Genomic DNA, 27,023 nt, shown 5'->3' on the forward strand with positions numbered 1-27,023 from the left:
CTCTCACTCTACGGCTACATTAAAATCATTACTTGCCTTACCCTTCTTTTTCAAAATAGTACAATGAATAGAAACATGACCAGCACTTAGACAAAACCCAACAAAGACACACTTTGAAGTCCTGGGAAACAACCTCTATAACTGCCTGTCCTACTCCAGTCTCTACACTCAATGACTTAACAAATAGGAAAACCTGCAAACATGCAGAGACGAAAGATGGCCCATTTATAAAATAGCTCATCTGCTGGGGGTAACCAACAAAACTGTTCACAGCTATTAGAGGCACATAATGGAGTACACTTTAAAATGGAGAATCAAGATAATGAATGAAAATTGGATGTGATAACCAAGGTCTATAATCCCAGAATTTGGGAAGGAGAGACAGGAGGATTGGAAATTTAAGGTCAGTTATAGAAATACACACACACATACAATACTTTCACAAAAGCGCTTTCAGTAAAAAAGAAAAAAAGTCGCAGCTGTGTTTTATGATCACTGCCTAAATCACTAAATAACCTAAAAAATCCCCAACATATTTATTTAGTGTGTGTGTGTGTGTGTGTGTGTGTTTGTGTAGGGGACGGGACAGCCATGGTGTGTGTGGGGACAGCCATAGTGTGTGTGGAGGTTAGAGGACAACTTTGGGTGTTGCTTCTCTTCCTACCATGTTGATGCGGGGACCAAACTCAAGACAGCAGGGTTAGCATCATCTGCAGAGCCATGACAATGGCCCTAATAGTTATTTTTAAAGACAGAAATAAGGCAAGATAGAAAGGGAAAATCAAGGGGACATGAGAAGGGAAAAAGCCTTTCACTGAAGAATCTGGCTGGGTGTCAGAAACTTGGTCACAAATGACAAAGCCAAGATTCTCTATAGACACAATATTCTCTTTTCTAAGAGGTATGTCAAATGAGGATGTTAAAACAACAAATGAAACTATATACTTGAGATTAGGTTTGTCATCTTGACTTTAGATAGTAATAATATGCCTCTCAAATACCCAAATATCAACAAAATACCTTATAAAACTACCTTACAAACTCATTTGTAAAAGGAAGCTCAATAAGAAGAAAAATAAGAAAAACCAGATCAATTTAATATGTGTGTGTGTGTGTGTTCGCATGCTTTTAAGACAGTGTCTCAGATACCTGGGAGTCCTTAAATTCTTGATCTTCCTGCCTCCATCTCACAAATATGAGAATTACAGGCATACACCACCTTACTCAGCTCAAACTTTACTAATTTTTAAGTTTTAAGTAATCTTTAACTGCTGGTATAAAATATACTGAGAAATTTAACATAAAAAAAGCCATAGACTCATATGAACAGCCATTGTAAAGACAATTCTCAAGCAGCTTACACTGGGCAAGTACTATCCTTTCCCTAAAAGCAGCCCCCTCCCACAAGTCTCCAAAGAAAATGAAAATGATGTACCTACGACCCCTTGTCTTAATAAGATCAACAGCTTTGCTAGTACCGAGATTCTTTGCCGCTGCTTTCTTTTCCTGTATAGAGGTCTCTAAAGTGTAACTCCTTGGGTTGTTGGTAGAGGTGCTAGGCTGGAATACCCTGCCACAGCATGTATAAAAAGTAGGGTAGGACAAGATGACAGCAGCAAGCAGACAACAGACATCAGAAGGCAGCATGATTTTAGAAGTTCAGAATAAAACCCAATTCCCTTTGTAGAAGCTCAGCAATGTTGAGGAGTATGCTCAGGTGGGCAGGCAGGTAGCACTAAAACTCAGCTACAAGTCTGGAGAAAGTCAGCCAGAGGACGCTGCATTTGAGAACACTGTGTACAGAGCCTGGTGGGAGGGATTAAGGAAGAATCTCTGTATGAAATCTAAGACTTCCCCAACCAGTCTCCCAGTCTCTAGGATTCAATCTTTTCTCTGCACCCAGTCTCCATGCATATAAGAGATGGGAAGATTTCTCTCTGGAAATAGTCATATGGCAGAAAAGGCCTCAACTGCCAAACTTGCTCCAGGATTAATATTCAGAGGGAAACTCCTCAGTATGTTGGGATGATGAATATTGGGGTTCCCAATTTGACAGAATCTGCTGGAATCAACTAAAAGAAAAATCCCTGGGCAAACCTGTAAGGAATCTGCTTGATCAGATTATTCAAAGTGGGAACATCCACCCAAAATGAAATGTACCTAGTAGCAGCCAGATAAAAAAAAAAAAAAAAAAAAAAAAAAAAAAGGTGAGCATTGCCCTCCCATTCTGCTGACAGGTGCATTTACCCCGTCCATGCTTCAGTGCTTCACCGACAGCAGAACCCACCTCCTTCTGTCCTCCAAAGTGGACTGAAGACCGGTGTTTTCAGGGATCGAGTCCTTAGGCGTTCAACACCAGACTGGGGCTGCTGAGAAGCTACGGGCTTCTTTCTCAGTCCCTCCATGTGAATTGAACACTTGAACCACTGTTGGACGACCCAGACCACACCATGCAAGCCAATCTAATAACCCCCATTAAGTAAGTATTCATCCTGTCAGTTCTATTCCTCTAGAGCAGTGGTTCTTAATCTGTGGGCTGTGACTGACTCCTCTGGGGGTTTTATAACCGTTTCACAGGGGTCACATATCAGATATCCTGCATATCAGATAATTACATTATGATTCATAACAGTATCAAAATTAGTTTTGAAGTAACAATGAAAATAATTTTATAGTTGGGGAACACAAGGAACCATATTAAAGGGTCCCAGCATTAGTAAGCTGGAGAATCACTGATCTAGAGAACCCTGACTAATATCCATACTCACATAGACTCCTAACTGCTTCTCAGTAACTTAAATATGAATGGACAAATTATATGGTCACTTTACATCTGCAAAAGGCCCACATGAGCCAGGCGGTGGTGGTGCACACCTTTAATTACTGTACTTAGGAGGCAGAGATAGGTAGATCTCTGTGAGTTCAAGGCCAGCCTGGTCTACAAGAGTTAGTTCCAGGACGGATTCAAAACACAGAGAAACCCTGTCTCGAAAAACCAAAAAAGAAAAAAAAAAAAAAGGCCCCAATAACAAGAGGTACAGAAGTACGTACAAACAAGCTAGCAGGTAGAGAGGAATCAGTCAGGAGGCTAAGGCTGCAAGATCACACTTGTAAGACAGCCTGGGGCTACATAGTGACACCCTGTCTTCAAAAGGACAAAAACAGTAACAATAACAAAATTGAAAAAAATTAAAAATGTAGCCGCAATTTTTAAAAATCCCTAAGAAAAACTGAGAAAAACCTTTAAGAAAGTAGAACTGAAACAAAGAACAGGAAAAAACAGAGCCAGGCACAGAGGTGCATGCCGGTAATCCAAGAACTCAGGAGGCTGATGCAGGAGGATAGAGCTAGAGCTCAGGATGAATTACCCACAAAGACCTTGGCGCCAAATAGTGAGAGATGGGGTGGGGTGGAGAGAAAACATGAACACACAATGACAGACGGTTCAACATCTGAACAACAAAAGCTCTACAGACACAGAAATGTTTAATATCAAGTTAACACAAGATAATTACTTCAAAATGAAGTTATCAGGAAGTAGCTTGAAGGTACCATACTATTTAGTTTGCCAGATATGGTATTGTACAACTTTCTGCGCTCCTGAGAATAATCTATTTTTGTAAGATTCTAGTAAGCAAAAGATCACACAATACAAAAACCGTTGTTTTGATTTGGGACCAAAACCCCCTGGTCAAGTTCAACTGCAAAAGGTTTGGTTCCCAAGGCAAGTGTTCAGAGCTGGGGTTTTGGGAAAGTAACTGGATCAACTTATCACCAGGTTAATCCACTGGTGGGTTCAGAATGTGAAAGCATTTTTGACTGGTAGAGACTCTCAGTCACTAAAGATGTGACCTGAAAGAATGCTATCTTGTGTCTGGACCCTTCCCTCGTGGCTCTCTGATTCTCGGCAGGCAGAAGGTGGGCCACTCTGTTCTACATTCTTGAATGGCATTTGACCTCACAATAGTCTTAAGAGCAATGGAGTCAACAGACCATAGGCCAAAAATCTCTCAAATTGTGGCCAAATCACCATTTCCTCTTTCAAATTCATTTCTAAAATAACTGCTAATCAGAACAGAGTGTCTATCTTGGTAAGAACACTTTTCTCTCTTACCAGAGAAATGAGTAGTACTGTCAAAATTCTAAGAAAAAAATGTTTCCTACCTAAAATTCTATTCTCAGCCAAACCATTAAATAAATGTAAGGAAATGATAAAGCCATTTAGTATCTCCAACAATTACTCCTATGTATTCTTACTAAGGAAGGCACCTGAGAGCATGCTTCAGTAAAATGAATACATTAAAATCAAAATTTTAATGAGTACATTAAAATCCTAGTCCACAGAATCAATCAGTATATGATAGATTAATTCACCTTTCAGCTTCTGAAGATGAAAACGACATAGAAAATAAAAAACCCAAGACACACTTTAGTAATATGGAAGTTTAAAAAAAGTCACAAAAGGGAATAAAATCCTAACACTTTAGGCTTGGCTATTAATATTATTTATGTTTGTTTTGTGTTTCGAAGCTCTGGCTGTCTTGGATCTTGCTATGTAGACTAGGCTGGCCTTGAACTCAGAGATCCACCTGCCTCTGCTTCTGTCTCCTGAGTGTTGGAATTAAACCACCCAGTTTATTAATACTATATATAAAGACATAATGTAAATATTGAGAACTGGTTGATCAAGCAGAGAGATAAACATGAGAAGATAAGGGTTAAGCCGGTAGGGCAGCAATACACGGGGAGGAACCAGGAAAGCAAACAGAGTTCTTATCTGTTAAATGTGTTGCTTGTAGCAGAACATAGCATTTAAAATGTGTGCTGTCAGGTGCATGCCTGCAAACTCCGCATCTGGGAGGCTAAGACAAGAGTTCTAGACCAGCCTGGGTTACATATCAAGACCCTGTCTCACAATCAAAAACAAAACAAAACAGATGTCAAGATTAGAAAAAAACAGGAAATTATTATCTCTGATGAGCAGGATATTTTAACCTTGAAAGTAACAAATTTTAAAAGTATGTATTAGCTTAATAAAAAAATTAAGTCCAATGTAAAAATAATTTAGTCTTTTAAATGAAGGCTATATTAATCAGTGAAATCCCCAATAGTTCAGGGTAAGTACCTCCCACTAATGGTAATTTTCTGTTCCTTTGATTCCATTTCTCTTGTTTACCTGGGCTTTTTGGTGGGAGGTTCGCCATCATTGAAGAATCCAAAAATCTTGTCTATATCAGAGGCCTGGCTCCCTGTAGAAGCCATCCAGTTTCTAAAACAGATTAAACATCATGTACCATGATTAGATCTGTAAAGTACACCATATATAACAGAACATACATTAAGCATTTTCATAATTCATATGCTCATTAAGGTATTGTGGGGTATCCTCTACTTAACAGAAACCCATTAATTAATGAGCACACCACGCTTAAGGAATGAAATTAGTCTAAGGGAAGTAGTCTCGACATTATAACTCTCATTGATAAGTGCTCCATACTGCTCCATATGGCTTCTGTTCCTCAGAATCCCTTGCCCCTCTCTCCCACTAAAATTCAGCCATGTAAGTCACTGGCCATCACTCTGTACAACTTACACTAGAGGACGTGGGAATCACTGAGGACATCAGACAACCCAGAGATCAGTACGCTAACAGTGCTTAATCATCCATTACACTCAGCAATACAAGCAGTACCATTTGTTCACTGTTAGACATTCTTCGTTAGCAACTGTCCCCACAGGCTGAAGACAGGTCTCTCTGACTAAACATGTGACTAAACTAATCACAAGTCACTGTGATTAATGGAAGAGGTATTAAGCAAAGATATGTAAAGACAATGAACATCAGTTGCTGGGATACCCAGCGTAAGAGTCACTACAGATTAGAGTAAAAACTACTACGGATTTTAATTGCTCAAAACTTTAAATGATGACATTTAAAGATTGATATTAGCAACTTTTCTTTTGTTTTTTTGAGACTGGGTATCTCTGTGTAACAGCCCTGTCTGTCCTGGAACTCACTTTGTAGACCAGGCTGCCTTGAATTAGAGATCCACCTGCCTCTATCTTCCAAGTGCTGGGATTAAAGGCATGCATCACCACCTGGATGGCTTTTTTTTTTTTTTTGAAGTTGTGTGCTTTTGTGTGTGAGTATGCATGTTGGTGTATCTCAGCATGTGTGAGGAGGTCAGAGGAAAACTTTCAGGATCTGATCTCTTCTTTCACCATGCGTGTCCTAGGGATCAAACTCAGACGGTCAGTCTTGGCAGCGAGCAGCTGTACCTGTTGAGCCATCCCACTAGCTCCCAAGTAATATTTTAACACTGACAATGTGGAAGATGATAGAGTTCTGGACATGCTACTATGTCCTACTGTTACTGGGACTTTCTATTAGAATTTTTCTTGTAAACAGAAGCCTCATATTCCATCCCGCATAATGAACTCTCATTGATGCAGTCATCAGGAAACTAGGAGTCATAAAATCACAAAAGTTCGGACGGATTACCTTTCTGGTAAAATCTTTGATTGTGTCACGAGAAAGCAAGGCCCTGGGCACACAGGTCAAACGCCAAAGCTAGAAATCATGCCTTTACTTAATCACCTGGTGTGACTGTTAAAAGGATACTGTAAATTCCTAAAAATAAAGTCAACCCAAAACAAAAGTACATGTTTTCTAAAAAACAGACTCTCTGGGGACTTCTTCCAGTATTTCAAGTAGGAAACAGATAAATAAAGTCAAACTTAATTTTTCTAGACCCCGAACACTGTGAATGCTAGGCACACAGCAGGCACACCACTGTAGTGATATGTTAAAGTAAAGCCTTTATGTCTGGCTTTGAGTGGAACGCTTCAGAAAGCCTTGCTATGTTTGGGTTAGTCAGCAGAGGCTGAATCTGCACTTGGTGCTGCTGCATGACAGTCTGCAGCTGCACCAACCTTGGTCCTTAGACACTCCTGGCAGCCCTGGCGTTCTTACTTTTAATTATGTCTCGCCATAGTCAAAAGGCAATGAGATTTGTGTGGGTTGTCTGCTCTCATGGGCAGCAAGAGCAAGATGACTTTGGTAGCTGGAACCTTTCCCAGCCCCTATTAACCTCGTATATTTTTGAATAAAGTAACTGGAGTGAGCTAGCTGGGTGTGAGTCCTTCGGAAGCTTAGCATTTTGGTGAGCTTCTCTCTCTACTGAGACATTTATTCTCTTAAGTGTGCGTTTCATTTCTTAGAGTCTAAAATTGCTGATAATCAAGAGTTGACCATCACTGAAATGATTGTCATCAAATTCTAACATATTATAAAAGACATTTTCTCTCTAATGTTATGTTTTATGGAGAACCAGTGATTTAAAAAGTGGTTATTTCTTTCACACATACCACAACTTCTCAGTTTGGGTATTTAAAACAACACTAAAGAAGGCAAACATATTAATGCCCCACCCCCATAAACATGGTTCTGTAAAACCATCATTTAAACAAATTAAACCCAGCCAGGTGCAGGGGCATACACCCTTAATCCCAGCACTCAGGAGGCAGAGTCAGGCAGATCTCTGAAACCAGGCAGCCTGGTCTACTAAGCGAGTTCCAAGACATCTAGGGTTACACAGATAAACCCTATTTGAACCCCCCCTCCTGCCAAAAACAAAACAAAAACAAATTAAACCTAATCATTGAACACAGAAAAACATGAAGTAAATAGAATTTAACATGTTTTAAAGCCTGGAATAGTCAGAACTTTGTGCTCAATTCAAATACTAACCTAGTTTTGTTTAAAAATTTAAAGAAAAAAAAAAAAAGGCCAGGTGGCAGTGGTGCACACCTTCAATCCCAGCACTCCAGAGGCAGAGGCAGGCAAAGTCTGAGGCCAGCCTGTTCTACAGAGTGAGTTCCCGAACGGGCAGTGCTACACAGAAAAACCTTGTCTCAAAAAACTTGAGACAGGGCTGGAGAGATGGCTCAGAGGTTAAGAGCACTGACTGCTCTTCCAGAGGTCCTGAGTTCAATTCCCAGCAACACATGTTGGCTCACAGCCATGTGTAATTGAGATCTGGTGCCCTCTTCTGGCCAGCAAGCATACAGACAGACAGAACACTGTATACATAATAAATAAATATTAAAAAAAAAAAAAAAAAGAAAAAAACTTTGGACAAAACAAAACCAAAAGCAAAATTAAAAATTGCTGGGCAGTGGTGGGCATAGCACTCAGGAGGCAAAGACAGACAGAGCTCTGAGTTTGAGGCCAGTGTGGCCTACAGAAAGAGTCCCAGGGAAGTCAGGGCCACACAGAGAAACTCTGTCTTAAAAAACCAAAATAACAACAAAACAAAATTAAAAACAAAACAAAACATAGTACTTATCATAGGCCATGTAATATTTATAAATATTAGCTCACTTAATTCCTACAACTTTATTATTAGGTATTATAGATCGAATATCTGTTATCTGAAAATCCAAAATGTTCTAAAATCTAAAACATCTGGACCACTGACAAAATGCCATCAAGTGGGGGCTGGAGAGATGGCTCAGCAGTTAAGAGCACTGACTACTCTTCCAGAGGTCCTGAGTTCAATTCCCAGCAACCATGTGGTGGCTCACAACCACCAAAATGAAATCTGGTGCCCTCTTCTGGCCTACAGGCAGGATACTGTATAAATAAATAAATAAATCTAAAAAAAAATGCCATCAAGTACAAAATTTCACATCCATCCGACATCATGTTATAGTAAAAATGCAGGTACACTATAAAATTGTACACAACACCATCAGGCTATGTGTATATACAGAATAAATTAATACTGTGTTTTAGGTTTGTGTCTCATCTCCAATATACCTCATTATGTAAACCCAAATATTAAAAAAACAAATGAAAAACATAAAACCCTCAAACTTGAAATATTTCTGGTCTCAAACATTTCACGTAAAGGAATCACAACCTTCATTATTAACCTACTTTATGGATGAGAAAGCTATGACACAAAAAGGCTGGTACTTAGTTTAGTTGTCCCAGAATTCAAACCACAGCAACTCTGCCTTGCAATGCCATATTCTCAGCAGCAGAACTACTAACTAAAATGTTCTCCAACTACTAATGTTTTCAGCCTTAAGATATTTTTGAAGCCCAAAACTATTTTTTAAGTGCTGAAATTGTAGCAAGCAGATTTACTTGAAATAATTCTGTGTAGAGCTCAAGGGCCATGTCACAATTAGTTATGGTGGAGGCATGCGCTCATGCAGCCTGCTCAGTTTGTCATACACCTCTCACACTGATGGATCACCACCGAACTCGAGACTAGCTCTGCCATTTTCTCTGGTTAATTTCTGAGGCTTTTCTTTTCAGAACCCTTGTGTAGGCTCATTTCAGCTGCTGTAGTCTAAGAGATTAAACACGCACAACAGGCTCTGACTGGAATGTTAGGTTCTATTACTGAGAAGCTGAATGAAAAGTAATTCTGTATGCCCTTATCACAGCTTGTCATCCGCTATCTTGTGTTTTGAACGGACTAATATTTTGCCCTTAGTCAAGTGATGTCTCATATGAGATATCTCCCAGTGTCTATCCCAGTACATATGTTATAAAATCGTATCTTATTCATTCTAGAATATTGTTTTCAAGGAGGAGGGCTCCCTTTTAGCATTTATCCTCAACAGTACGCAGTGCTGCTAACAAGTCTCAAAGTTAAGTATGGAAATCTGGTACGGAATTCCTAACATGAATCAACTAGCTAGTCCACACATGAATTTCTCTATATGACTACTATTTCAGCTTTTGTCTCAGTGGAATTTGTTGTGTGTAAGGAGTGAGTGAAGTCCTGAGTGAATGTGTGTTGTTGACATGGGTACAGTCATGCCAAGGGCCTGACAGGAACTCCAACAGGAGTAAAAAAGCCTTCCTCTGGTCTAAGTATGGATGTTAATAGCATGTACAGAAAATGTCCACTGTAGCTTTCCACCCCCAGATATTTATGGCCTGAAGACTTCTGTCCTACAGAGACTAACTAAACCTGCCCCCTTGTTCAGCTGTATGAACAGTTGTATGTCTCCAGGTTCAGCAATATAACAGCAAACACACTGAGCTTGGAGGTGAGGAGATGGCTTTGGCTTCTCCATAAGAGAGTCTAGACCATCCAATCCCAGCTTTTCTTTCTTTCTTTCTTTCTTTCTTTCTTTCTTTCTTTCTTTCTTTCTTTCTTTCTTTCTTTCTTTCTTTCTTTCTTTCTTTCTTTCTTTCTTTTCTTTCTTTCCCTTACTGCCCTAGTAAGGTCAATCCCCAGAGCCATGAAGAGTACAGGAACTACGTACAGCTTTAGTGGGAAACACTTCTCTGTCACAAGTGAACAGGACCTGTGGCAGTGTCCTCATTACTCCAACGACTGTTCCACCACTGAGAAATCCTTCAAGGCTAACAGAGTATAGCAAAGTCAGTCATATGCTCAGTGAACACTGAAAACAGTCATATGATGCCATTAACAAAACTTTCAGGCCAAAATCTTCAAATGAGAGAGAACACTTAGCAACCTTGTAATGCCTGATCTTGAAAGGTAGAAACAGAAGAATCATGAGTTCAAGGCCAGCTTCAGCTACTTTTGAGTTCAAGGCCAACCAGGGCATATGAGACCCTCTATTAAAAATCAAGAAAAGACCGAGCATTTATAATTTGCAACCTATCGTTTTGGCAGAAATAGAGCTGGGGATGGGGCATTCAAGATAACCTAAGAAAAACTTGAAAGAAATGGGGAAAAGAGAGTGGAGAGAAAAGGGACTGGTTATCTGATAACAGAGAGGTTGGCATTTAATGACGGACACAGGATGTGAAACTATCAGAATCCCAACAGCTCTTGCTTGCCCAGCGTCTTAGAGGTAGCACAAAGGGCAAACCCTGGCTGGCTCTTCTCTGCACTCAGCATCCAGCTGGGTCTGTTAGCTGCTTCCTCATTCTCACAGGCTCCCGACACACGCACAACACTCAACTCAGCCAAGCTCCATGCTACAGGGAATAACACCATGGGATAGACGGGCAGATGGAACAAGTTAAGAGGAGGGAAAGTCCAATATTTTGGGGGGTTTTGCCAGAAAGCAAAGGATTTACAAATAACTAACATAAAAGACTGGCACATTTCATGCAGCAAGCTTCTCCATCTTTGTTTATAAAAAATGAGACAGTAACTAGAATAAAGAACACCATTTCTTCTGCCGTAAAAAAGGGTTAACTTTTTTCCTTTAAAAGGAAAACAGCCGGGTGGTGGTGGCGCACACCTTTAATCCCAGCACTCGGGAGGTTGAGGCAGGCGGATCTCTGTGAGTTCAAGGCTAGCCTGGTCTACAAAAAAAAGCTAGTTCCAGGACAGACTCCAAAGCTACAGAGAAACCCTGTCTCGAAAAACCAAAAAAAAAAAAAGGAAAACAATAGTCATCTTAATCTTATATGTCTTGAGAAAAACCCAAACCCCTTTAATTGTGGCTATTGGACTAATTCCAGCACATCTGTGATTTAGCAACTGTCGGGAAAGGGAGAAAAAGATGCCCAGCATAAGTAAGGTACCACAAAGGAGCATTCCACAAGCTTATTGACTGGAACACACGCAGTAAAATATTTGCCTGGATGGTTGATAAATTCAGTCCATAATGTGCAGTGCGGCTCTTCCTATTGGTATATAAAAGCAAACTTACTGTATCCTCCTAAGACTCATACAGAGATAGGAATGATGTCCAGTGAGCAAGGCCAGGCTTAAAAGGTTTCATCTACCCATGGTTAACTTAGCTCCTATCGTTATTCTTAAGCAGCCTGCATCAAACTCATTTCTTGAAAACTCGCCACTGGTAACATACTAGATTGATGCTGCTTATTCTTTTACCAACAGTCACTCATATTCAATGTGAAAAAAGCCTCATTAGTAGCAAGGCTTCTGAAAGAGCCCAAATTCCAGCGAGTCATTTCACTCAAACCCAAAATAAATCATATTGATATTTCAGGCTCATAATCTTGGATGGTCTTTTTATCACCATATATATGTATATATACATACATATACATACACATATATACATACATACATGTGTCTGTATGTATGTATGTGCTTGCTCTCAGAAGCCAGAGGATGTCAGATCTCCTGGGACTGGAGTTACAGATAGTTGTGGCTGCCATGTGAGTGGCGGGAATCAAACCTAGGTCTTCTATAAGAGTAGGCAGTGCTCTTAACCACTGAGCAATCTTTCTAGCGCCTTTATAACTAATTATTTTTAATTATAAAGTCAAATTGATAGCTCAGTTGATAAAGTGCTTACCTTGCAGGCACAAGGACCTTAGTTCAATTCTCCAGAACCTAGTCTTAAAAAGCCATTATGGTGGTACACACTTGAAATCCCAGAGCTGGAGAGAAGGAAAGCAGCATCCAGAAGTGGTGGTACACACTGTAATTCCAGTACCAGGAAGGCAGAAACAAACCTAGCTTACTCAGCCAATTGAGGAAGGTCAATGAGAGATCCTGTCTCAACAAACAAGGTGGAAGACTCCTGAGGAAAAATATCTGAGGTTGACCTCTGGCCTTCATATGTAAGGGCAAATGTACATGTGCATCTAAACATGCATACTCAAGAGGGATGCATATATGTATATATACAATCAAGTCCAATCATTTACATTGAGTTCATCTATCTATAAATATAACAAATAAGTAAAATTTTATCATACGTTTTCTCTGTATAAAAACCAATTTCCAGAACACACAAAGAGTTTTACTAATGAGCTTATTTGAGTACAATTTTTTATTTTTGTTTAGCAGTTTTAAACGTCTACTATATGCTAGGCTCTTGAATTCTCTACTTCAAATGGAAATAGACCTGGAGGCTAAAGAAGTTGCTACATGTCCTTTTAAGGAAAGAGGGTAGTCAGGCATGATGGCACATACCTGTAACCCCAGCATTCCAGAGATGGAAGCAAGAGGATCGTGAGGTGGCGGCCAGCTTGGGCTTTGTAGAGAGACCCTATCTCCAAGAAATTACAGCAGGAGAACTATTAAGCGTCGGAGGTGATATCTGTAAGTTCTGTCTGGAGGAGAGAAAAGGCATGTTGAATTTCAAGAGTCCTTCTAATTTGTGCTTATATGAACATGTACCACTTTCTTTTTTCTTTTCTTTTTGCTATTAGAAGAAAGTATAATGTTTTGTCTCAGACCCGTGTTTCTGAACACTCTCTACTAATTTTATTTCAGCTCCAACCTCCTAGCAAACTAACCTAGAAACTGAATGGCAATTTGCAGAACAGGATTCCAACAGAAAACAGTGATAAATGGAGAAAGATTAGAAGTTTTACAAAGTACATGTCTAGCCATGACACAAAATTCAGAGCATCAAGAAAAGATGAGCTGTGGGCCATGAGGGCTAGAACAGTCCCAGCATCCTCTGAACAGATTACAGGGCATGGACATTTCAAATGAGGCACTCCAATGCACAGAACCCACGTGATACACACAAGTCTGCCAATTACAGGGCATGGACATTTCAAACGAGGCACTCCAATGCACAGAACCCACGTGATACACACACCTCTGCCAATTTTCTATTGTGGACAGTGACGATAGTGTGACCAATTCAAGACTGAAGGAGCACATAGAAAATTTCACTCTGTGAAAATAGAAAATATTCATCACCAAGTTAAAAACATTTAAAAGATTTGGTGCTACTGAGCTAGAAAGAACAGGGAACATTAATAAAACCTGATTATGTATATTAGGTAACTGCTCTACCAATGAGCTATATGTCCAGCCGTCTTTTTAAAACTTTTGATTGTGCACATGTGCATACACACTCAAACATACAGGAGTACAGACAACTGTGGAAGACAGAGGCATTGGATTCCCCGGCCCGGAGCTGGAGTTACAGGTGGCTGTGAGTCTGACATGGGTGGCAAGAACCAATCTCGCGTCCTCTGCAAGAACCCACTGACTCATCTCTCTAGCATCCCCAGGCCTCTTTTTCACTTCCTATATGAGAGTCTCATTAAGTAGTCCAGACTTGAACTCACTCTATAGCCTAGACAAGTCTTGAACTTGTGATCCTCATGACTTAGCCTGTAGAGTAGTTGAAATTACACAGCTACGGACAGTCAAAACCTTCTTCCCCTCCTTTTTGAGACAAGATCTCACAAATGTGGCTAAATATGACCCTGAACATCAGGATCCTCCTGCCTCTACCTCCCAAATATTGGAATTACAGGCATGCGTTTTCAGTTCTGGGGAGTAAACTCGGGGCCATGTGTAAGTTAGATACTCATCTACTGCTGGGCAGCGATTGCGCATGCCTTTAAACCTAGCATTTGGGAGGCAGAGGCAGGCGGACCTCATCTCAGTGAGTTCAAGGCCAACCTGGTCTAAAAAGCAGGTTCAGACAGTCAGAACTGTTACACAGAGAAACCCTGTCTCGAAAAACCAACCAACCTGTGGGTGACAGTTGTATGGCTGGGGCAGACTGTGGGGCCACTGGCAGTGGCATCAGGATTTATCCCTACTGCTTGTACTGGTTTTTTTTTTTGGGGGGGGGGACCTATTCTCTTCGCCTATTCTCTTCAGCCTAGATATAGTAGGGAGGGCCTTCCCCAAAGCAACGTGCCTTACCCTCTCTGAGAAGTGAATAAGGGGTGGGGGGTTAAGTGGAGGGAAGGGGGGGAGGGGAGGGAGTGGGAACTAGAATTGGTATGTAAAATGAAAAAAGATAGTTTGTTTCCTTTTTTAAAAAAAATAAATTAAAAAAAAAGAAAGAAAAACCAGCCAACCAACCACCACCACCACCAACAAAAAAAACTGGACTACTAAAACCTGCTCTTAAAAGGCAGTTTTTCCATGTTGAGCATAGGGGAGCAGGCCTTTGATCCCAACACTTGGGAGACAGAGGCAGGCAGATCTCTGAGGTCGAGGGCAGCTTAATCTATAGAGTGAGTTCCAGGACAGCAAGGGCTACACAGAGTAACCCTGTCTTGGTAAACAACAAACAAAAGGCAGTTTTCCCCTTTACTAAACCCAATCTTAACTCTTTCATTATTTGTCTTAGCAGCTTTGCCATAAAAACAGACTTTTGGCCTCTAACCTGACCATCTGTAAGCAGAAATGATCAAATCCACCTGTTCCCCCTGAATTATGGGGGATGAAAGATAGGACCCTGGGCACATTAGGCACACACTCTACCACCAAACTACACCCCATTCTGGAATGCTAAAATCTTTAGTTTTGCGATTTTTTTTTTTTTAATGTTGGGTCTATAAGCATGGTTTACTTACAGAGATCTGTTTGTTCAGCTGCCCTATGAAGTGAACTTAGGAAACTCAGCATCACTTTGTTAAGATTTCAAGTGAAGGCATGAGTGTAGGTATTTAAAGCTACATCTGGAGGACACTTGTGGAACGGAAGGTCCATGCCTAACTACTGCTTTATTTTGGCTTAAAACTCAGGAAAAACTCATTTCTGGAAGCTGACACATTCAACCTCCCTGCAGCTTCTACAGAATTCCTCAAACAGGCTTGTGCATGCTAGCCTTGAGGTCTGTCTTTACTCAGAATGTTCTCCCCATCTATATGCATAGGCCACCAAACTTTTATTCAAATCATTTCTGATGGTCTGAGCTACCCTACTTACTGTTCCTGACTTACACAAGCCCTGGAGATCTTAACACTAGCAATCATGCTTGCACATCCTCTGAGCCATCACCTCAGCCAAGGGTGGATTATTTATTTATTTATTTATTTATTTATTTATTCATTCATTCATTCATTCATTCACTCACTCATTCATTCATTCTGTAGACAGTGTTCTGCCTGCATGTCTGCCTGCACACCAGAGGAGGGCACCAGATCTCATTACAGATGACTGTGAGTCACCTTGTAGTTGCTGAGAACCAAACTCAGGACCTCTGGAAGAGCAGTCAGTGCTCTTAACAATAAGCCATCTCTCCAGCCCCAAGGGTGGATTCTTAAGAGTAGAACTCTTTCGGTCAAGAGACTCAGGAATATTAGTACTTGGGGGCAAGAAACTAGTGTTTTTTATCTCAAAACAAATTGGGTTAAATAAAAGCACTCCACGACTTCTCATCTGTGATTAATAAAATTAAATTCCTCAACATGGTTATAGAGCCCTAGCTCTACCACCATCCGCTCTCCATCCTCGTCCTTCATCACCCCTGTCCTTTCTGATCCCCTCGCTTCAATGCTACCACTAGACTGCCTGTCCACCCTTCTCCTCTAATTGCCTCTGCTATGCTTTGACATCTTATCTGTATCTTTTAACACTTACAATTATTGGCCACGCTCACAAGAATAACTTCTTTCAGGACAAGGAGAAGTTCTATTATCCTGTTCCTAGGCCAGTTTCTATTACACAGTGTAAAACAACAGAGTAAATGTTGAATATGTGCCGACTCAACGACTGTGTATCTACTATGAGTTAAAGTCTAGAAGATAAACTGATATGTCTAATGTTCTAAACTGTTAGAACCCAAGATGAATAGGTAAAGTTACAGTATTTTCTTTCAAGCCAACCAAAAACCTCCTGTGACTAATGCTATCAATCAACAGTTTAAGCCACCACTGCCCGATTGTAAGTAGTGTTTTTAAGGGTGGAGGCCAGTTTGTTCTATACAACAAGATCCTGTCTTGAACAAACAAACAAATATGATAATACGGTGAGATCTTCCTATAATCCCAGCTACATAGGTAGAAGCAAGAAGGTCAAGGCCAACCTAGGCAATTCAGCAAGACTCTTGTTTCTATAAAATAAATGGAGGAAAGGTCTGTCCGGCTTAGCAGTAGAGAATGTGTACGGTCTCGGGTTCGCTCTCCACAGCTACAAGAACAAAACCAAGCAGTGGCAAGACTGGGCAGCAGTGCACTTGTGAGGGCCCACAGATGTGAACCTGTTCCAGCTTGACTGGAGGTCAGAGAGTTTATTTTTGTTCTCTTGAAGTTGTTGACAACAGATGTGGCTATAAACAAGAGATCCTGACCTAGGGTGTGGTTAATTAGTATTTGGGGTATAGAGGTAGATCTGCTCTACCTGGACCAAAGGCTGGAGAATTCAAGTCTATTCCTTATACCATGTTAATGAAGTCTGTTGTCTCCACCCTCCCATTTTGAAGTGAAGCATGTGGAAAACTATATAAAAAAAAAAAAAAAAAAAGGATTTGGTATTCTGTATTCACTGAAATGTCCCTCCGATACTGTTCTGTATTTCTGTCTCTTATATCTCTGTTCCTTTTGCTTAATAATTCTAATCCTCAAGCTCCTACCTCGGAACGTGGTCTTTGACAACAGCTACAGGAAAAAAAACAAGCAGTGACAAGATAGGGCAACAGTGCGCTGCTACCGCTGGCTGGGGGCTGTGAGGCACCAGAATGAGCGGGACCCCAGTGAGAAGGCCTCTGAGGAGCAGGCGGTCTCTAGCGCTGATCCATGGGTGAGATGCTGATGGATTCTGGAACACTGAAACAAAGCACTAACTTGTAGTCTAATCTCAAGCTTTCCAGCCAGAGTTAAAAAGGCTGGCTGACCTTCTGAAAACAGTTAAAGAAATTTATGGGTAATTTGTGTTTCTCTTTGCAATATATAGATATCACTGTGCCCTCCCCTGACTTTGGTCCTAAAGCAATTAATACTTTCTTTCCCAGCATTATCATCAAAATGATAAGAATTCTGTAAACTATAAACCAAAACTGAGAGAGGGGAGAAGACTGCAGCAGCTGAGAACTTTCAGTGAATTTTTAGAGATGGCAAACAGAAACTTTAAAGGCAGACCTAAAGATATATATAAGGATTATCGTGATGTCTGCTCACTGCACAAATTTCTTCACCCACTGCTAAGTCAGAAAACGATTTTATTTTCTCCACCTCCCCATTCTAAGGTTTAGAGAAAAACAAAGTGAACTTTGAAATGACTTGAGTCAGATACAGTCAGGACCATTACACCTCCAAAGAAATTACAAGATAAAGGAGCTCATTTGTTTCTCAGATTACTAAGTGCAAGGTCCCTCTCTACAATGGTGAACAGAAGAGACCAAAACCAAACCCTGGGGAAGTCCATAGTAGCAGTGAGGTTTTGTCAGGTAAGAAATGCTGGAAACAGGGAAGGAAAAGGGAGATGGGCCTGACTTTAAGCATAGAGGGCACCTCATCCAGGTTCTCTGAGGCCAGCCTATGAAGGAACATGTCATTGCTATCGGAGGCAGAGAATTTCCAGCGAATGCCCTCCAGTCGCTTGCAGGAAATGAAGCTAAAGCAAAGATCTGAGAAAAATCTAAAGAACTATAAATGGACCCACTTGCACCCATATAGCAAGAATAGATATTGTTAAAAAAACAACAACAACAAAAAAAAAAAGAACCCAAAAAACTCAGACCCTGGCATGGTAGCACATACTTGTAATTCCCAGCACTTAGGAGGTGAGAGGAAGATCAAAAATTCCAGGTTAGACTCAACTACTTAATGAATTCAAGGCCATCTTAGGCTACAGAGAGAGGAAGGAGGGGAGAAAGAGAGAAGGGGGAAAAGAGGGGTGGGGTAGAGAGAGAAAGGGCTAGAGAAGAAAAAGGAGATGTGGGGGGAGAGGAGGAGAAGGGACGGAGAGAATAGCAACAAAAGAATCAAAGAAAGGATGGGAGAAGAGTCTGGCATGATGTGGGAGTGTCATATCAATCTGTTGATTTCATTGGTTAATTAATAAAGAAACTGCTTGGCCTGATAGGTTAGAACATAGGTGGGTGGAGTAAACAGAACAGAATGCTGGGAGGAAGAGGAAGTGAGCTCAGACTCCATAGCTCTCCTCTCTGAAGCAGATGCAATGAAGCTCAGACCCAAGATGGACATAGGCTAGAATCTCCCTGGTAAGTCACCACCTCGTGGTGCTACACACATTAATAGAAATGGGCCAAGCAGTGTTTATATGAATAGTGTTATTTCGGGTATAAAGTTAGCCGGTGGCCAGGAGCTGGTGGCAGAACTCAGCCCACAGCTCCTACTACACTGGCAAATGTCACAGAATTGGAGGCTATGAATGAGCCCACTATAACAAGGCAACACTGGGGAAAGCCCCATCCCATCGTACACCACCATGAAACTGCATAATGCCAGGGACAGAGAACATCCTAACAGATTCAAGGAGGGGGGAAAGGTAACAAAAGAGCATGTGAAAAGGATGTGAAATAGCCAATTCCTGAAGAGAGTGCAGCAATGTCTCAACCTCCATGGGAGAATGACTTTACACCTTAATTTGTATATGCTGCTGAACCAACAAATGGGCAGGCAAAATCCAGTCATCCAAAGACTTCTCAGGAAATTCCTGGAGTGTGTGCTTCAATAAAACAGGGAAACAAGCCAGAAAAGGACATGGCTCCACACAGGAAGGAGGTGAGAGAAGCAGGTCCAGGACAGCAGCTGGGCAGCGTGCCTAAAAAAGAGTGAAGGCAGGAGGAAGAGGCCAGCGCCAACAGACAGGGTGTACAGCAGGGCTCACAGTGTTACTGATAAGTATGTGAGCAGTATGTTGGCACACTTGGGGGAAATGAGCAGCAGGCAGGTGGAAACTGAAGTGCAGGCCAACCTAAACACTGAGGAGCACAGGTGGAAGAAACTGTACGGCTGGCTCTACAGCGAACGCTACTTGACTAAGAAATGAAGTAACAATATTTAACATTAGCATTAGCTATTACTTTTCTTTTCGTACATTGTTCAGGAGCCTGATCTTTTCTGTGTTGTTTTGTTTTTGGAGACAGACTTTCTCTGTAGCTTTGAACCCTGTCCTGGAATTCGCTCTGTAGACCAGGCTAGCCTCACGCTCCTAAGTCCGCCTGCCTCTGCCTCCCAAGTGCTTGAATAGCAAACTTGAATGATCACGCCCATGCTCCCCAGTAACTCTTACCACGTTTCAGAAATGGCGGGACCAATATATTGGGACTGGTAAGTTGAGTGGATCAATTTCTCTAAATCAGTTAATAGTTTAATTCTGCTAACACCACATACTGAGATATATTACACATAACAATGGTACCAGGTCGAAGTTACCAGTACGTGCCAGCCATTAACAATGAAAGCATATACAATGATCTACATCTTTAATGGTTCTTACTCAAATAGGAAAATGCCGCTGAAAATACATGCTTACTTTTCTTAGGGCCTTAACATCTGGCTTTTATCCAACCAAGTGGTTTTAAAGATCCATATTTTTTTTCTTTTGATAGTCTAGAAACTAGTTTCCAGAAAGAATCAGATCATAAGTGTCCTGACCTAATCAATGAGCCCATCCCTTGATACATTCACAGTGCAACAGAATTAATGGGAGGCGGAGAAAAGAAAGAAGCAAGACCTACTTAGAGGAGGTCACTGGTGGCATGCCCTTTGGAGCTGTATCTTGCTCTGGCCCCTTTGTTCTTATTTCCTGGTCAACACAATGGCTCCACCAAGCTCCCTCCACCATGATGGGCTCTCCTCTGGAACGATGAGATAAAACATGTCTTTTCTCCTTAAGCTACTGTACGTAGGGACACTGGTCAGTGTCACAAAAGTCTAATACACTCTGAGACTAGTAATTTGGGTACCTACTGCATGCCAGACACTACATATATTTATCTTGCTTGCTTATCAAATAACCTTAATAGGCAAGTATTATAAATTGATTTTACAAATGAAGAACGAAGATGTGGAGCTTAAATGCTCAATATTTAATAACTTACAATTTAATAAAAGACAAAGTCTCCATCCCCCAATCTATTTTCCTTTTGTGAGTATGAGTATTTCGATAGAATGTATATATGTGTACCATCTGAGTGCCTGGTGCTGTGTAGAGGTAGAAGCAGGTGATGGACACCGTGACACTGGGGTTACGGATGATTATGAATCACCAGGTGGGTGCTTGGAACTGAACCCGGGTCCACTGCGAGATCAACGAGTTCTCTACATCACTGAGCCCTCCCAATCTATTTTCAAATCTCCTCACCTTTCTAAACATCAATCTGTTTACTTCAAGTAAGCACAGGAATTTCAGTACCAGACAGCTGTTTACCCTATCTTCTTCTCTGGGTGAGAAACTGAAGGCAGAAAACTCTGAAGTAAATAACCTAAGAGACAAAATTAGCCGGGCGGTGGTGGCGCACGCCTTTAATCCCAGCACTTGGGAGGCAGAGGCAGGCGGATCTCTGTGAGTTCGAGACCAGCCTGGTCTACAAGAGCTAGTTCCAGGACAGGCTCCAAAACCACAGAGAAACCCTGTCTCGAAAAACCAAAAAAAAAAAAAAAAAAAGAGAGAGACAAAATTAGAGTGAATTAGAGTGAACTCTGTATTTTTTTGACTCCTAGTTCATTTACAAGCTATCCAACAAGTATTTATGCAAATATATATGCAAGTGCTATACTATGTGCTGAGACTAGCGAACATTCTTTCGACACTGGCAATGGCTGGGCTTTACAAGAGAACTTTAACATGCATTAACTTATACCTCAAGCAGCTAACACTTAACAGTATAAAACACACTAATGTAGGCTGCAGATGTCACTTAATGGATAGGAACATGTTTACCTTGTTTAAAGACCAAATGACATGACATGCTTATCCCGGCATGATGGCTCAAACTTGTACTCCTGGTACTGAGGAAGCTAAGGCACTGAGTTTGAGAACAGCTGTGTAGTAAAATTTTGTCTAAAACAACAACAACAACAACAACCAGCCAGGCATGAGTAATCCTAGCACTCAGGAAGCTAAAACAAGGGAACCATCTCAAGGTTGAGGACAGCCAGTTACATAGTGACTATGAGGCCCAGCCATGGCTAACCACAAGCCCCTGATCTTAATATACAAATAAATTAATACCCCCCGAAGTGAAAGATGAAATTATATAAAACTGCACAGATTGAAGCCAGTTTGCCTATCTCCACATGGCTCTTGGCCACCATGCACTCTAGTATCTGCAAGGCTTACAGACCACAAGTTTAAAAAGAAAACTATAAATGCTACCCCTCTTCTAATTTTCATACTTTTCATGCTACTTTTTATATACTTTAGATATATATACTTTATATACTTTTTATAACAGAAAGCATAAAATAAAATTATTTTAAAGAAACATCCATTCCTTGTATGTCATCTTTGACTTTAATTTAGGTAAGTCTCTACTTTTTCTAAAGAGGCAGACCAAGATTGTCCACGGTCTCACATGGTCAAGCTTAACAGCAAAAACCACTTTTCATCTCTTTATCAGCTACTGCTAAGCACACACTTTTAGAAAGCCACTGTACTAGAACAACTATGACCTTAAGTAGAAACTAGCCAAGAGTAACTAATCGGGGCACAAGCATGGCAAACGAGAGACCAAGCTGAGAGGAACAATCGATGGCACAACACCTCTGCATGGTCAGCCGGCTTTCAATAAGGACCTTGAATGGGCAAGGTCAGATGTATCTCACGGTAGGGATGTATTTTATCTCCTCAGCCTTTGGTGCCACCAGGTTGGAGACTGTGAACAGAGAGAACTAGGTCGCAGCTTCCTAGGTCCACCTCTAGCATCCTCTAGTGACAGAGCTGTATTTCCATGCTTCATGAAACACCAAAGTCCAGGAAGCACTGGTTTAAGGTACACCTCTGGACCACTGGTCAAAAGGCACATAAAAGTATGAGGCAACAGAACAAAGGAATTTCTTAGAAATGCCTGTCAGAGGCTGGGTGTGGCAGCAGGCCTGTAGTCCTGGCATCAGAAGACTGATTCAGGAAGACAAGAGTTCAAGGCTAGTCTGGGTGATACAGTGAGCTCTAGGATGGCGTGGGCTCCATATCGGTAAGTATCCTGTTTCAAAAATAAAAAAAAGTAAGATGGTTTGGAAAAAATAATTACTATCCACAACCGACATTATAGGGTTATAGTATTCTCTTCTTTGTAAAAAAAAAACGGGGTCCCACTATGCAGCCCTGGCTAGCCTGGAGTTCACGGTGGAGACCAATTAGGCTGGCTGCCTCTGCCTCCTGAGTGCTGGGATTGAAGGTGTGTCACCACACCGGAGCCTAGGAAAGCTTCTTTTTCTCTCTCTTTTAAAATTATTTATATGGGGTGGAGGTGGCATATGTGCCATAACAAGTACATGGAGGTCAGAAGACAACTTGGCGGAATAGGTTTTCTCCTTCCACCTTTATGGGGTTCCAGGTTTTCGAAGCAAACACCTTGTGCCATCTTACCAACCACCACTTAAGAAATCCCCAAATACCATTCAATTAGGTAAACTCCAATACTTAAGTCTCACTCCCAATATCATTCAATTAGGTAAACTCCAAATATAAACATTAGCTCAGTAGAGAGAACGCTGCTCTCTGGGGTGGGTCACTTGGGAGGAACACAAGCTAGAGTCTTTGTACTGGTGCTAAATACATTCAAAATAAGTCTGCAATAAATTTCACTTGTTAAGAGGCTTTTCACTTATTAAGTGCCATTTGAAAACCTTCACAGAACAGATACTTAGAGTTGTATAATCAAAACCCAGAACCCAAATTACCTGCTAAATTCTTAGCAACTAAACTGGGACTAGTCCCCAGATCGATCACCTGGCCCCCAAGACCACACTTTCCAGGAAACTACCAGTGAGTTCTTGCTGATTGCTTCTCCCGACCTCCCTAAAATCATAAAACAATGTCCAAGAACTTCCTGCTCCTCAGGCAAGTGGGATCCTTGGTTAATCTGCAACCGGCAAATCTTTGTTTCAGGAAGCACAGGTTAGCACTCTGTGAACTAATCAATCTTCCACGTATGGGGTTTAGGGTTCCTCCTTACTAATTAGCTATTCTCTATATTCATGAAATACTAAGGGAGCTTTTTCTGCTTCTCTATAGAATAGACAACATCTTTAAATGGTTCTTTTAAAAGATTATTTTTAAATTATTATATTTATTTAGTGTGTGCACGCGCATGTGTGCCTGGATGTGCTCAAGTGCACACACACACTCTTGAGGTGAGAGGACAAGCTGTGAGAAGTCAGTTCTCCTTCTATGTGGGACTCAGGTCACCAGGCTTAGTGGCAAGCACCTTTACAAGTCAACAATCAAGTTCTTTATGTAGTTATATAAATAAGCCATGTTTGAATAGTCTGTACTCTGTAAAGTTGATGACACAGTAACAGAATGTCCTTCTACTTCCTTCCTTGGACTGAGAAAATCTTTAGACAAAAGGTGCCGCTAATCAAAAAGACAACATCAAGTTGGTGAGGAAGTAATAAAGAGAATGCCTGAAATAGCTCTGACTGAATAAGGAAGAGGAAGAAGACAGGACAGATTGGAAGGGGAGAAGGATGTAAGAGTATAATTGTTTACAAACACTAACTCTATTCAGTCTTTTTTTTTTTTTTTTTTTTTGAGACAAGGTCTCTTTACGTAGCCCTGGCTGTACTGGAACTTGCCTTGAACTCACAGAGATCCGCCTGCCTCTGCCTCCTGAAGGCTGGGACTAAAGGCACACACCCAGCTGTAACTCTGTTTTAGATTGTGAAATGCCAAGATTCATAGGAGAAGCATTAAGGGAATCGCAACTTTTGTAACCACATGTAGAGATAAACAGCAAAACTGAATTCTTTAAATTCTTCCTAGAAAATTGCAGCAAGAAAAACCCTAAAAGGCTCTTCTTTTTTTTTTTATTATTTTTTTATTTTCAAAACAGGGTTTCTCCGTAGCTTTTGGTTCCTGTCCTGGAACTAGCTCTTCTAGACCAGGCTGGCCTCAAACTCACAGAAAGCCGCCTGGGAGTGCTGGGATAAAAGGCGTGCACCACCACCGCCTGGCAAAAGTCTCTTTTTTTTAAGACAGTGCCTGGCGTCTTTATTTTCAGGCATTATAGTGTCCCACAGCACTATAGAGTGTGCCTTGCATTAACCTGAAACCAAGAACACAGCTTTGTCTCACTAGCAATGACATCTGAGTTGCCTCTTCGCTTTGTCTCTTGCCACGGAAGGCCGATTCTGTAAAAACAAGTATTAATCTTGAAACATGCAAGAAAGGTAAAGGTATAAACAGGTTTTTCCACACTTTCTCCCAAACCATAAAGGTACTACACCCGGTATAGGTGTGTGATTAAATTTACTTAAAGGTGTGAACTTAAACCCTGATGCCCCTTCTCCCAAGACATGGTGATGCTCAACAGTTTAGTGACATTAGAATCTGCAACTGGAGCTTATCAGAAAGGGCAATAATTCTCAAGTGGAATTTCTCAACTTTTGTAGGTGTTCTACTTGTGAATTTATTGTCGAGAGGGGACAGAGCCACTCACAGAAGAAACGGTGTTTCCCAAACTGTTTCCAGGGACTCTATATTCAGACCTCTTATTACAGAAAGACAGGTCTCCTTTCCACCATTCTCTGCTTTCCTTCAAGTCAAAAACTGACCGTAGTAAAATAGTTCAAAACACTCAGAAACAGGCTGGGTGTGGAGGTATAGTCTTTAATCCTAGAGCCAGGGAAGCAGAGACCAACAAAGCTGTGCGAATTCAAGGCTCGCCTGGTCTACAGTGTGAGCCCCTTAGAACAAATCAAGAGACAAATAAAAAGCCCAAGCCAACTCAGTATTGTTCCAATTTTAGTATATGTGCTGCCCAAGCGAGCAACCAACCCAACTCAGGAACACCGCAGCCACATAAATAGTTGTGGAACTTATTATATTAACAAGCTTGGGGATTAGGGGAAAAAAGTCCTCACGTAATTCTCATCACCAGCAGATGCCAATGGACAACTTGACTGCAGAAATGGCAATTCACATCCCAAGGACAGTACTGGGCAGAGGGGGAAAAGACCACGGAATGGGGATGTGATCTTATCAATGCTCGCCTACACTGCAAGAGCCTAGTTGGTTTCCCGGCTACAAACCCTCTTTTCCATCTGTCCAACACTGCATTATCAGATTCCTATCTACAATTCCACTTACAAGGAATTTCTCAAGAAGTTCCAAGGACTCTCAACTACCTATCACATTAAGTTTAAACTCCTCAACTTTTAGTCTTCTGTAAGACATCTACCTGCTCAACTGCTTCACACGAACTGTGGTCTCCCTTTGCTAACCCTGTTTTGGAGGGAGAAGGACCCAAGCCTAATTCAATTACTTATTCTTCAATTGAAACGCAATCCCTTTATCGTCAGAGAAAAGTCACTAGTTCTCATGACATCCTTTTAGCATCAGCTTCCCCAGCAAATGGCATGCGCATCCCAAGTGTTTTCGAAATCACCATTGCAAACAGCTGCTCATACTTCCAGCTCCCCTTTGGTGATAGGCAAGCCGTAGTTTGCAGTTCGGACATGGGAGTCCCTTGTAGGAAAGGGAGAGAGGGCTGGACATCAAGCTGTGGAGGGAAAGACTAAAGGAGGCAAAAGTGAAAGGTCTGGGCTCTGCACTTTCGGCCCTTTCTTTGGGAAGAGTGGAGAAGCGACAGCAGAGCCAAAGAGGCGAACTCCTGAGGAAGGTCAGAAGAAACCCGTGGTGCTCTCGAGGTAGGTCATATGGGGTAGGGGTCCTGGATCAAGGAAAAGAACCGTCATCCTCGGGAGAAGGGACTGGTTACAAACAACGCGAAACAAAGGGGCTGGCAGTCGCAAAGTGAGCGGATGGAATATGAGAGATCCGGGGATCTCCGGAGGGCGAACGGCAATAACACGAAAGGGGACACGACATGCCCCTCCGAGGACCCGCCGAGGACGTGGTTGCTAAGAGGGACGAGACAGGTGCTGATGAAGGCTGAGGAGCCAGCGTCTCCCCGGCTTCGCTTCTAAAGGGCGCGGGGGCGGGGAAGTGGTTTTGAGTGGGATCGCGTCCCCAAGCGAGACTCGGTTCCCAGGACAGTGCTCTCCAAGAACGGAGATCCGGGTCACGAGGAAACCGTTGAGGCACCGGCATTTCCTAGCCCCAGCCCGGCTTCCCCAACACACTCACCGCGTCTGCTCCAAACGCCACCGCTCCAGCTGCAGCTACCGGCCGGCGCAGCCGCACTGAGCGCGCACTGCCCACGTGACCCGCGGGCTGGGCACCCACGTGACCATCAGAGCCCGC

General features: G+C 41.7%; 1 protein-coding gene across 2 annotated transcripts in view; it reads right to left on the bottom strand.

The window, feature by feature from the left end:
- Fam118b (family with sequence similarity 118 member B) overlaps nt 1-27,006 on the bottom strand; it is a 47,462-nt gene extending 20,456 nt beyond the window's left edge. For both annotated transcript variants that reach the window (XM_057766871.1, XM_057766870.1), the window contains exons 1-2: nt 26,907-27,006; nt 5,177-5,269 (exon numbers count right to left, since the gene is read on the bottom strand). In XM_057766871.1, coding sequence (XP_057622854.1) covers nt 5,177-5,262 — 86 coding nt within the window. In that variant the 5' untranslated portion in view covers nt 5,263-5,269; nt 26,907-27,006. The remainder of the gene's footprint in view (nt 1-5,176; nt 5,270-26,906) is intronic.
- Between the last annotated feature and the right edge of the window lie 17 nt (nt 27,007-27,023).

The sequence above is a fragment of the Chionomys nivalis genome, chromosome 4 (genome assembly GCF_950005125.1).
Source record: "Chionomys nivalis chromosome 4, mChiNiv1.1, whole genome shotgun sequence".
NCBI classification, from domain to species: Eukaryota; Metazoa; Chordata; class Mammalia; order Rodentia; family Cricetidae; genus Chionomys; species Chionomys nivalis.